At 40.1% G+C, this 12521-nt stretch overlaps 3 protein-coding genes across 3 annotated transcripts; all 3 read right to left on the reverse strand.

The window, feature by feature from the left end:
- Nucleotides 1-1383: 1383 nt before the first annotated feature.
- Nucleotides 1384-2498, reverse strand: LOC136841252 (larval cuticle protein 65Ag1-like). The gene is made up of 3 exons (XM_067108255.1): nt 2373-2498; nt 1903-2186; nt 1384-1770 (listed from the first exon to the last, which is right to left on the reverse strand). The coding sequence occupies exons 1-3, from the start codon at nt 2379-2381 to the stop codon at nt 1554-1556; spliced, it is 510 nt and encodes a 169-aa protein (XP_066964356.1). The 5' UTR covers nt 2382-2498; the 3' UTR covers nt 1384-1553.
- Nucleotides 2499-6257: 3759 nt separating this feature from the next.
- On the reverse strand, nt 6258-7845 carry LOC136841253 (cuticle protein AM1239-like). Its single transcript, XM_067108256.1, has 3 exons — nt 7812-7845; nt 6757-7040; nt 6258-6636 (listed from the first exon to the last, which is right to left on the reverse strand). The coding sequence occupies exons 1-3, from the start codon at nt 7818-7820 to the stop codon at nt 6393-6395; spliced, it is 537 nt and encodes a 178-aa protein (XP_066964357.1). The 5' UTR covers nt 7821-7845; the 3' UTR covers nt 6258-6392.
- Nucleotides 7846-11236: 3391 nt separating this feature from the next.
- On the reverse strand, nt 11237-12521 carry LOC136841254 (larval cuticle protein 65Ag1-like). Its single transcript, XM_067108257.1, has 3 exons — nt 12386-12521; nt 11763-12040; nt 11237-11643 (listed from the first exon to the last, which is right to left on the reverse strand). Exons 1-3 carry the CDS (start codon nt 12392-12394, stop codon nt 11400-11402), a joined length of 531 nt encoding a protein of 176 aa, XP_066964358.1. The 5' UTR covers nt 12395-12521; the 3' UTR covers nt 11237-11399.

Genomic DNA, 12521 nt, shown 5'->3' on the forward strand with positions numbered 1-12521 from the left:
ATATGGCTGTAATTTTGACCCGATTCCGGACTTTTGCCATCTACCCGCGGTCATCAGGGGGAGGGGTGGCCGTCAAAAAATATATGTATTTTTAGAATACCTCAGTGATAATGAATGAAAACTGAAGACTTTTGCTAGCAGTGGTAGTGACGCAATGCTGTTCAATGAAGATAGGCTATGTTAATATCTTTATTATTTTTGTGAAATGGTAATTATGAGGCAGCAGAATTAATACATTCTCCTGTAGCACAGTATGAGAAGGCAGTGCAATTGAAAATGAAATTAGTAAAATCTGGGACTATATTTTGAGGGTCTGAATTTTTCACTTACAACCCAGAACTGTGCATCTCAGAATGCACCTATGCATCTTAAAATGCACTGTGCATCTCAGAATGCACACTGCATCTCAGAATGCACGCTGTGCATCTCAGAATGCATTCTGACACACTATGCATCTCAGAATGCACACTGTGCATCTCAGGATGCACACTATGCAACTCAGAATGCACACTGCATCTCAGAATGCACACTATGCATCTCAGAATGCACACTATGCATCTCAGAATGCACATATGCATCTTAGAATGCACACTAACAAAAAATTGAAGAAATATTGATGTAGGAACCGGAAAACTTTTTCAAACTTTTTCAATTGAGAAAATCGGGTTTCCAATAAATGTCATTTTTTGTTTCCCTGCTGTAATACGAGAAGGGTCGTAAACAATAACAGTTTCCTTTGAACATCTTTGAAACCGAATGGTATGTATTAATATCTGTTTGCTTATTCCAGATATATTGTCCAAATTCAATGGTGCTGAAAACTCCGACGACCTTATGCAGTCTGGCTGAGAATGGTAAGTGCTTTTTTTTGGTTTGTTTCAAATTTTTATGAATTAAAATGCCATGATTTTGATACAGTGTGCTGTCATAATCCCATCAGTTTTATTTTGGTTTTACATTTTAAAAAATTCAGTAAGAATAATTATAAAAAGTTGGTGTCGCTAAACTATTTTGAAACTGTATCGATGTAACCATCTGTTTGTATAAACCGAAAATTTAATATAATAAATGTAACAGAATATTTTTAATCATGATATTGAATCTTCATTTCATATATATTTTAAAATTTCCATATGCATTATTTCGAAACTCAAACATTTCACGCAATTACTCTTTCTGTGATTTGTTCCCGTTTGGCATATTCATTAATGAATGATGTTATTAGTGAGTATGTCATTTCATTATAATGTAATTGGTATGATTTATTGTATGTATATAAAACATCCACTATTCTTTGTATTATTTTGCGAATAAGAAAGCTTGCAATTTGTGATTTGATTTTTGAATGTAAGGGTCTGATGATTATAAATAAGAAGCTTTGAATATCTGCAAATTTTATTGTTAAGATTTACAGTCGATTAGATCGTGTTGCTAAGTTCTCGATCTTGTATTCATAAATAGAAACAATAAATAGAAGTTAGATTAACTTTGGAGCTAGGCAAAGTGCCTTTTCAAGGGGCATGGTAGCTGTTGGATGCGTTGGGTCTAAGGACTTAATCGTATCCCTGAGATGGGCCACCGCTGCTGCGAGGGCCGGAGCGGGCAGCTTCCTCGTCCTCGCGTCTTGCCTTTTCGATCTGGTCGAGGACGAACTGGGGAATCTCGTGGGGGAATGCGGGAGCGACTGGCAGGAAGGGAGACTGGGGCTGGAAGCCATTCTCGTCAGCCACGAAGGTCAGCTCGAACTGTTGGCCGTCGGGGAGGGTGAAGCTGCCGAGGGGGAATTGGAAAGACAAGTGATGAGAAATTGCAAAGGAAATAAGAGACTGACTCTGCCTTATTCTCTGAATGACTGAAGTAAGTAAACCGAATGATGGGTGGAGGAGTGTACTGTATACTTACGAGACCTTTCCGCTCTGAGCGACGGCTCCTTCAGCGCTTCCGTCGTCGATGGCGGAACCGAATTCCTCGCGTTGGATTCCGTCCTCAGTCTCGATGGCGAAGTTGTAGCTGGAGGCGTCGTCAGACATCTGCCTCTCATCGCGGAGGATGGCTGGGACTTCGGCGGAGTGGTCGAAAGATCTCTGAGAGGGGGCGCCGTAGGACGGAGCAGGGGCTTGGACTTCTGGGCGTTTGTCGGGTCTAGGGGCGGCCAGGGACACGACGGCCAAGGAGGTGAGGATGATCTGAAATAGATTTTAATGTTGAATTTGATGCTTTGGAATTAGCAGAGCAGGGGCCTATTGCGTTTCACTGTAGCTATGTGAACTAATGACTTGGTTTGATGTTTATCAAGTTAACATCAAACTTCTGTAGGATATTCAATAACTGACAGATCTCGGTAGGTCTTCGGTAAGCCCTTTGCCACGTACCAGTTTCATGTTGTGGGCGGTCTGTGAGAATGTGGCTCGAAGGTGGTCTTTCCGGCTTATATATGGAGCCGGGTGAAATCTGGTCTGGTCAGTAACCACTGTCAATGCCAGCAGGACTTGTTGTAGCCATTTTACTCTCAATTTTACCCCTCCTTTTCTGTAAATAATGCGAGTCCTTGAATTAATGAGATGCTTTTTGGTTGGCGTTCACTATAAAACGATGCAATGTTTTCCCCTTTTATGGATTGATAGTTAAACGGGATAGAGTAATCCATTAATTAGAGCAAGAGAGCCGCCCTGAATACTCGAGTCTTATTCACGGCAAGTTCATATTTCAAAACAAAATTAGCATATACTCAGCACCGAATCTTTGTTTAATTTGTAAATCTTTTGCACTGTAAGACACTGAAGACTTCTCTTTCTTTATCGTCATCATTGTCGGTATTGGTTTTTTATTTGTTACAGTGAGATACACGACAGTGACCTAACGTAAAATTTTTTTGCGTTCTGTGAACGTAGACAATTATTGTACTATATGATGCCATACATTTTTTTTCGTTTTTTCTGTTCAGTTTTTGGCAGTTAATGCTGCTTTGAATGTATCTTGAGATATATATATATATATATATATATATATATATATATATATATATATATATATATATATATATATATATATATATGTATGTATGTACATTATATATATTATATAATATATATTTATAGATATATATGTATGTATGTGTATATGTAGGTGTTTCGAATTCGAATTTCAGTATTTTTACGTGACCTGACAGACCCATCTAAACTCTGGTTTTATGATGCCAAGCCCCCATACCTAATTCTGTTTTATAGCTGAAACATTTGCTAACTATAGGAATGCAACAACTTCATGCAACGAAGTCATCGTTCATTATTTCGTTATGTTTCCAGATATGATTTTCGCATCAAAACTTTGAAACCGAATTTGGATTTGATACGAAGTAACTTTCCTCCAAGTCGGGATTCGAGCTGGGCGTGGTAACCCCAGATATAACCTACTATACCTTACACTATCAAAAAACGTACAGCTGGTATAGTGATTAGTGTCGTGGAATGCCACTCAGATGTCGCGGGTTCGCGTCTCTCCCAGGGAGATGAAAAATCACTGGCTCTGTATCATGATCAGTTACTGCTGCAGTGTTCGGGGTTCTGCTGCGGTGGGAGGTTGAAACCGACATTCTTTGGAAGCTTAAAGAATTTCAAGTCAGTGGCCCCTGTGGTGGGCTTGTTCCATGTGAATAGGTTTCATCCACTGAAATGATATAGTATATGCCAAATTCAGATATATTTTTCATGAAATATCTAGAATCTGCAAGTCGCATTCACCCGTTCTGTGTAGATACCGATCACATGCTATCTACTCCAAGCTTTTTTATTCACCAGTATCATTTGTGTACTTCCCACTATAAGCCTTTAAACGTAGATTTGAGTAGTATATGCCTCCATTGGAAAATAATACAATGCTGTTACAAAAATTACCCTCTCAGGTATAACTCGGCAACATAAATAGTAGGCTAATCTCAAGTCTGTACTTTTTCGCATAGGGCCGAGAATATCTCCCTTGCTTAACTCAGATGTCTGCCTCGCACTGTTCAAAGGAAGTGGCTGTCTTTTGGCTGATGTGTTTGACAATAAGCAGAATGATATGGTAGTCGTTATACCATTCGTGTTTTCTTACTCATTTTATCCCATGAAATTAAGAATGTTTTACTCGGCCTTGATGGTTTTTTGGACTTGTAGACCCAACGTGGACTTTTTCTGATATAAGCACCATATTGTTTGGAGGCTTGAGTTTCAAACAATGGCCCCTGTGGGCTTGTTCCTTATAAATAGGGTTCATCTTCTAAGTAATAATAATAATAATAATTGGCATAATGTTGTTTTTTGAGTTAGCTAGATACTCCTCAGTTTACTCATGCTGGAATATTGGTAGTGTTACTCATGACCTACTGATTACTGCTGCTTTTCCAAATCTCCAGTAGTTTCCCAATTATTTAGTGTCATTTAGTAAAATCGGGCGAATTCTGCGCTGACATTAATCATCCGTTCTCTGATGTACGATGTGGCTTTCGTTAGGTTCTGGGTGCTAGTGAGCACCTTCTGTTTTCAGTGTTGTACAGAAATACTTAGTGTCTGCTCAAGAAGTTCAAACGATTATTCTTGAATTTAGTTCCACGATTCATTGTGGTGATTATGAGGTCATAGTTTTTCAAATTCATCCAGGAGGGAGTTGGAGAAGCATTTCACAGCAATTTTAGTGACGTTTAAACTAATAAATTGCATAGCGTAGTTGCTGATGGGCACAATAGTGGCTACAGAAGTATATCTGGCGTTCCGCATGGTAATGTCCTTGGCCCACTGTTGCTTATAGATGCGCGATATTTGGTTAGGCCTTGGCAACAAGCTAGTTGCCTGCGCAGATGATGCTACTTTGTTTACATCAATCCCATGCCCTGATTGTAGTAGACCTTTGACCGCAGATTCACTTAGCAGATATGTAGCTCAAATTACGGTAAGGTGTACCTATGGGGAATATAGTAGAGCTCTAACAGAACTGATAGTATCCTATCTCTTAAAATGTGCCAAAAACAGGGATATTAGGAAAGTCGTTCAAAATTTTTGGAGTCTCTCTCCTGAGAAAATACTATTCTTGTGTCATTATACCGTGTTGTGTCAATTGTTCCTCGGTTTGGATGAAAAATTGAGTTTCAGTGAATCTGTTATGTGCCCAGAAACTTCCTCTGTAAGGTGGAGCCAAATCTGGTGTTCTGCTGGATTAGTTTGTTTATTATTCTTCTGATCAGTATGTGGGATGATTTTTTCCCCTCTCCGTTTGATCCTTTTTCAGACTCGGATTTAAATGAAAAGTATTTTCAGACTCGGATTTAAATGAAAATTATTTTCAGACTCGGATTTAAATGAAAAGTATTTTCAGACTCGAATTTAAGTGAAAAGTGTTTTCAGACTCGGATTTAAACGAAAAGTATTTTCAGACTTGGATTTAAACGAAAAGTATTTTCAGACTGGGATTTAAATGAAAAGTATTTTCAGACTGGGATTTAAATGAAAAGCATTTTTGGTGTCACTTAGAAGTATGGACTGGTTGTTTTTTTTCAATTGTTGGTTAATTACCAAAGAGGATTTAATTCTGAAAGACATCTATCGTTGTTTTATACATACGCAACCTGAACTCGTTGCCTCTTTTATAAGAAGTTCAGTGTGGTTCGTTGTTTCAAAGGCCTGATACCGTTTCATGAAGTGGAATTCCTTTTCCATTTTTTCAGTGCAAGCCATTCGGGTAATGTCTCGATGCAGTGTGTGATGACATTATTATATCTGTTAAGAATTCCTCTACTAAATTTTAAAGAATAATAACGTCAAAGGAAGTCAAGGTAATCAGGAATATGCCTAGTGTTCAGGATGCTGTATAGGCTTTTCAAACATGCCTCAGCAATTTACTGAAATACAATATTGCCTCTTGGTTTATTCCCAGGACTTACAAGCTACAAATTCTTTAGATTCCCGGCTTTGATGGGTTGAAAAGAATTATCGATCGATAGTTTAGCTAAAATTTCTGGAGATTGTTGGTTTCATCAGCTTGGCTGGCGATTGCAAGAAGCCTAAAGGGTTTCAGTAGATTCAGACGCCAGTGAGGGAAGTATTATGTTGTTACAGTTGCTTAGTGAATAGAATGAATTCATAGAGTAAAAAGGACCTGTCATAACGACTGTTAGGAACATGAAGAGTGAAAGCATTAGATTCTATCTATGTTGAAAATAGAAGAGAGGCATAACAACCAAAATACTCAATGGTCAGACCGGTTCAGGAGAAGAACAAGGGAAATAGACTTGCATGTTTATTCTAACTATAGGCATAAAAATAAATATTTATAAGTTAAAAATAGTTTGTCGATGGGATTTGGTTGCATAGGACGTCGGCAGCTGTTCAAGGGACCTGGTAGCTGGAGGGTGAAGCTGTTCAAGGGGCCTGGTAGCTGTTGGATGGAGCCTGGTAGCTGTTGGATGGGCCACCGCTGCTGCGAGGTCCGGAGCGGGCAGCTTCCTCGTCCTCGCGTCTTGCCTTTTCGATCTGGTCGAGGACGAACTGGGGAATCTCGTGGGGGAATGCGGGAGCGACTGGCAGGAAGGGAGACTGAGGCTGGTAGCCATTCTCGTCAGCCACGAAGGTCAGCTCGAACTGTTGGCCGTCGGGGAGGGTGAAGCTGCCGAGGGGGAATTGGAAAGACAAGTGATGAGAAAGTGCAAAGGAAAGAAGAGACTGTTTCATTCTGCTGTTTCACTTAAGTCAATCGATTGATGGACGGATGGAGGAGAATACTTACGAGACCTTTCCGCTCTGAGCGACGGCTCCTTCAGCGCTTCCGTCGTCGATGGCGGAACCGAATTCCTCGCGCTGGATTCCGTCCTCAGTCTCGATGGCGAAGTTGTAGCTGGAGGCGTCGTCAGACATCTGCCTCTCGTCGCGGAGGATGGCTGGGACTTCGGCGGAGTGGTCGAAGGATCTCTGAGAGGGGGCGCCGTAGGACGGAGCAGGGGCTTGGACTTCTGGGCGTTTGTCGGGCCTAGGGGCGGCCAGGGACACGACGGCCAGACAAGCGGAGATGATCTGGAAATCGAAGATTAGTGTATGTTTCTCAGTCATATGTGTGAATTGAGTGTTAGTTGAAAAGTATAGATATATGTTATAATGAATTCATTTTGGAAAATTTTCAGCAGGAATACAAAGTCGCCCTTGTGGATTTAACACATAAGTAAATAGGGGATTGTATATGAACCCATTTATATAAAAGTAATGCTTTTATAGTTGGATGAATTGGCATTTTTGGCTGACAGTTTTAGAGATTTGTAACTACATATATGAAATAAAAGATTGTGTGTAAGATGCTGAATTCTCAAATGCCTAGTTGTCATGGTATGTGAAGAGGCGTCATGTAGGTATTATTCTTCTTTTTTGACTTTGAGGCTGCTAAGAAATTCGTACAATTTTCTTAAGTGTAAAGTTGTTTTGATTTCAGTTCAACATCTCGCCCAGGCTGCTAAGAAATTCATGCAATTTTCTTATGTGTAAAGTTGTTTTGATTTCAATTCAAAATTTCGCCCAGGCTGCTAAGAAAATCATACAATTTTCTTAAGTGTAAAGTTGTTTTGATTTCAATTCAACATCTCGCCCAGGCTGCTAAGGAACTCATACAGTTTTCTTAAATGTAAAGTTGTTTTGATTCGAGTTCAACATCTCGCCCAGTTCGCGTCTTACTTTTCTGGTATACATCTGATGAAGCCCGACAGAAAATTGTCAAGTTTAATCCCCTTAATCTGTAGCATATTTGATCTCACAACCCTGAACCCTTCATTTGGAGAATTCCCTTCAGTCACTTACCAGCTTCATGTTGAAGGTGTATTGGGAGATGATTGACAGGAGAAGCTACCTGCGCCTTCGTTTATATATATGCTGACGGGTCACCCCGATGGAAACTGGGTCACTGTCAGACGAGGTTGCTAATGAGACCCGCCCCCCTCCTCTCTCTCATTCATGACCTTTTGTTAGAGTCGTCGTGTTTTTTTTTTATTTGACGTTTTCTTCACCACTGCTTTTTCTTCGTCCATATCATCTCCTGCTTTTGTTGCTTTTCCCGTGTTAATGTATTCATGCATTCAATTTTTTCAGCTTTTTAGTTTTCTGTAAAGGAAAACTTTGTCTGTCCGTCTGCACTTTATTCTGTCCGCACCTCTTCTGTTCGCCCTCAGATCTTAAAAGCTACTGAGGCTAGAGGGCTGCAAATCGCTATGTTGATCATCCACCCTCCAATCGGCAAACGTACCAAACTGCAGCCCTCTAGCCTCAGTAGTTTTTATTTTATTTAAGGTTAAAGTTAGCTATAATCGTGTTTCTGGCAACGATATAGGATAGACCACCACCGGGCTGTGGTTAAAGTTTCATGGTCCGCGGCTCATACAGCATTATACCGAGACCTCCGAAAGATAGATCTATTTTCGGTGGCGTTGATTATACGCTGTAGCGGGTGTACAGAAAACTTCGGCGCATTTTTTACTTGTTTGTCTGTTTGAGTCATTCCCTTTTCTGAATTCAGTTCCACTTTGATTTCTGCGTTTGTTGCTCGACAGAAACAAACAGACATAATATTGCCAACAGCCCTTTGGTAGTTGACACCTTTGTTATTTTCATGAATATTTTTATATTATTGGTAAAGGACTCCTCCTCCTCCTCTTTTATCTCTTTGAGATATTAATTCAATATGTGGAAAACAATACCATCTTTTAGAAATATTAATAAACTAATAGAAATTATTGTTTAGGAATAAGAGTAAATTGCTCGAAGTCTTTTAACCTTGGGGGGTAGCGCCGTCAGTGCAACTCATGCGGTGCGCTGTAGGCATTAATAAAGGTTCTTTGCAGCGTGCATTCGGCCCCTAGCTGCAACCCCTCTCATTTCTTTTGCTGTACTTCCGTTCATATTCTGTCTTTCTTCCATCTTTCTTTCCACCTTTTCCTAACAATTAATTCATGGTGCAGCTGCGAGGCTTTCCTCCTGTTACACCTTTCAAACCTATTTACTCAATTTCCACTTTCAGCGTTAGACCTCCCAGGTCCCAGCGCTTAGCCTTTGCCTAAATTTTATATTCCATTCCTGTAATATTTTATGCGGATAAAAATTTCTGTCCACAGAGATAGATAGGCTATTGGGAGAAAGTATGTAATCTAAATGTTGTCCACGCACCATTGTATACATATTAATTAGTTACCAGACTTTTGTTTTATTTTTCTCTTTACAGACATTTAAGGAAGGCGTTACTGTACGAATGTATATTTTCCCTTTTCCATTCTTTGTAACTTCAGTTTATTTTTGTGGCAGCTTGAATGTAGGTCTGTTAACTTTATTGCTGTGGCAGTTTGAATGTAAGTCTGTTAACATCATTTCTGTGGCAACTTTAGGTCTGTTAACTTTATTTCTGTGGCAAATTGAATGTACAGTAGGTGTGTTAACTTTATTTCTGTGGCAACTTGAATGTAGGTCTGTTAACTTTACTTCTGTGGGAACTTGAATGTATGTCTGTTAACTTTACTTCTGTGGGAACTTGAATGTAGGTCAGTTAACTGTATTTCTGTGGCAACTTTAGGTCTGTTAACTTTATTTCCGTGGAGACTTGAATGTAGGTCAGTTAACTTTATTTCTGTGGCAACTTGTCTGTTACCTACACAGCATCCATTCCGTCCCGGTTTCTAAGGTGTTCATCAAAGTCCTATTCTCTTACTCAGTCTTTATCTCCTCTTGATGAGGGACTTACTTTAGGCCACATCTTTTTGATTCGTGTGTTTATTGAGCATGTTCAGCTTGTAATTTTAAATAGGGGAGTCATATTTTTAATGGGTAATGTTAAGAATTTCAGTGTAACATTGTAACCAAATGAAACATCATTGGAAATAGAACCTAAAATAAAATTACTTAGCTATCAACGTCTTCAAATATTTTTTTCAAATAATTTTAGTTTCTTTACTTTACAAGACTGTCCATAAGCTCAGTAATTAATTGATGCAAGAAGACATCAGAATACTGTTGGTATCGGTTAGTAGCTTGGCTCCTGGCGCAGATATTTTCTAGAAGGATTCCCAGCTTTTGATGATTATTGGATGATGATGGTGAAAGTATTAAGGTTCAGTGGGGTATTATATAGTGATGCTCATCTTCGAGAACTGTCTAGGGTTGAGCATTCTTGAAAATGTGTCCTAGCAACTTACAGTGGCAAAACTCTTATATTGTTGAAAAGTTCTATCAGAATGTTCCAGATGGAATTTTACTCAGAGCCACACGCACACCAAAATTTTATTGTTCACATATGAATAGATATCGGAAACCTGCACAATACTGTACTCTTAGAAAAAAAAAAACCATTAACTTCACGGTCGTTCTCGAATTTCTTGTTATTCATCTATCCAATCTACTCTTGATCTTGGCTTGAATGGGGATCTTGCAGCATAGGCTAGTCGAGTTCAGTGCCTCCAGACATTGTTGCCACTTGTTTTTATGTCTTCTGTTCCATTCACTGCTACTCCTGTATTGCAGTTAATTTGTGATTGCTCCTTTCTCTTGTATAGACATCTTGGTCTTCATTTGAATTCAGACTTAAGCCTGAGATACGCAGTTAATTTTATTCAGGTCAGTTACGCAAGTTGTTTACTGGCTTCATCTGCCTGAGTAGAATGCCTCCACCTTACATCGGCTGCTCCATCTTTCGTACCCAGTTTTTGGCATGAGTGACTCTGGTAGTTTTCTTATCAGCGATCCTCAATAGCTCACCTTTGGGCACTCTTCCTCTGTGCTATAAGTAAAGGCAGTAAGGTAGAACCACATTACAGTGCAACTTTGGAAAATGTTAATCTGAACAGGCATCTACAGTACTGTATGTACTGGAGCTCATCATTCTTTCAGTTATCAAGTAGATTTTGGATGGGGCATTGAATTGAATTGTTTCATAAATAAGCTCCCCTCATGTGAGAGTGATCAAATATCTTATGTTAATTCTAGATTCTGCTGTTTTTCCTTCTGCTTCCTCTTTTCCCCAGAACTCTGGTTTAGTTTCCTCTCTGTTGTCGAGCAATAGAACCCTTTGTGAGATTGTTTTTCCTTCAATGTTTTCAAAGTTATTTGCACTTGTTTTTCCTTAAGTGTTTTCAAAGTTATTTGCACTTGTTTTTCCATAAGTGTTTTCAAAGTTATTTGCACTTGTCAGAAAGGTAAATACATACTGACTAGTATTCAGAATAGGAATTAATTATAAATGTGACTTTTCATGACATGGTTTTATTTACATAATTTACAAAAGAGCATTCTAGATGCTGGTTGCTTAAAATAAATGTAATGAATAAATAGGTTTCGAGAGTTCGTTCGTTGGTGATTAGTGAAACTTGAAGCTGTTCAGGAGGCCTGGTAGCCTGGGGACGAAGTTGTTCAAGGGGCCTGGTAGCTGTTGGATGGGGCCTGGTAGCTGTTGGATGGGCCACCGCTGCTGCGAGGGCCGGAGCGGGCAGCTTCCTCGTCCTCGCGTCTTGCCTTTTCGATCTGGTCGAGGACGAACTGGGGAATCTCGTGGGGGAATGCGGGAGCGACTGGCAGGAAGTCAGACTGGGGCTGGAAGCCATTCTCGTCAGCCACGAAGGTCAGCTCGAACTGTTGGCCGTCGGGGAGGGTGAAGCTGCCGAGGGGGAATTGGAAAGACAAGTGATGAGAAAGTGCAAAGGAAAGAAGAGACTGTTTCATTCTGTTGTTTCACTTACGTCAGTCGATGGATGGAGGAGTGTACTGTATACTTACGAGACCTTTCCGCTCTGAGCGACGGCTCCTTCAGCGCTTCCGTCGTCGATGGCAGAACCGAATTCCTCGCGTTGGATTCCGTCCTCAGTCTCGATGGCGAAGTTGTAGCTGGAGGCGTCGTCAGACATCTGCCTTTCATCGCGGAGGATGGCTGGGACTTCGGCGGAGTGGTCGAAGGATCTCTGAGAGGGGGCGCCGTAGGACGGAGCAGGGGCAGGGATGGGTTTGTCGGGCCTAGGGGCGGCCAGGGACACGACGGCCAAGGAGGCGAGGATGATCTGTAAAGGATGAGGTGAATAACCTTGCAAGCGAATAATGCGAGTAAGAGTACCATGTAAACGGAATATGTAATTATTGTTTTGTATTGAGTTAGGTCAATTTTTTCCATTCGTAAATTCGGCAAGGGACGAATTATATGTATTATTGTTTTTCTTTTAATTTTACACTCAATTTTTCTAGATTTCCAATCACTTCTGCTTATTTATGAAACTGCTAGTTTTGCGTACATCTCTGAATATTAATGTTTTCATCTCAGACTACATTTGGTCCATCCAAAAATCACATTTTTGTAATTTTGGGAGTCTGATGTTTAGTAAATGACCTTAAGAAAGATGTTCCCTTACCAGCTTCATGTTGTCTGCGCTAGTAGAGATGTCTGTGGTACGAGTATCATGAGCAGCTGCCTTATATACTGGTCAGTCAGTTAGAAACGGGGTCACTGTCAGCCAAGGTTGTCTGTAGTTCTTGTTACCCTTTTTT

This window comes from Macrobrachium rosenbergii, chromosome 8, assembly GCF_040412425.1.
Source record: "Macrobrachium rosenbergii isolate ZJJX-2024 chromosome 8, ASM4041242v1, whole genome shotgun sequence".
In the NCBI taxonomy this organism is placed as follows: domain Eukaryota; kingdom Metazoa; phylum Arthropoda; class Malacostraca; order Decapoda; family Palaemonidae; genus Macrobrachium; species Macrobrachium rosenbergii.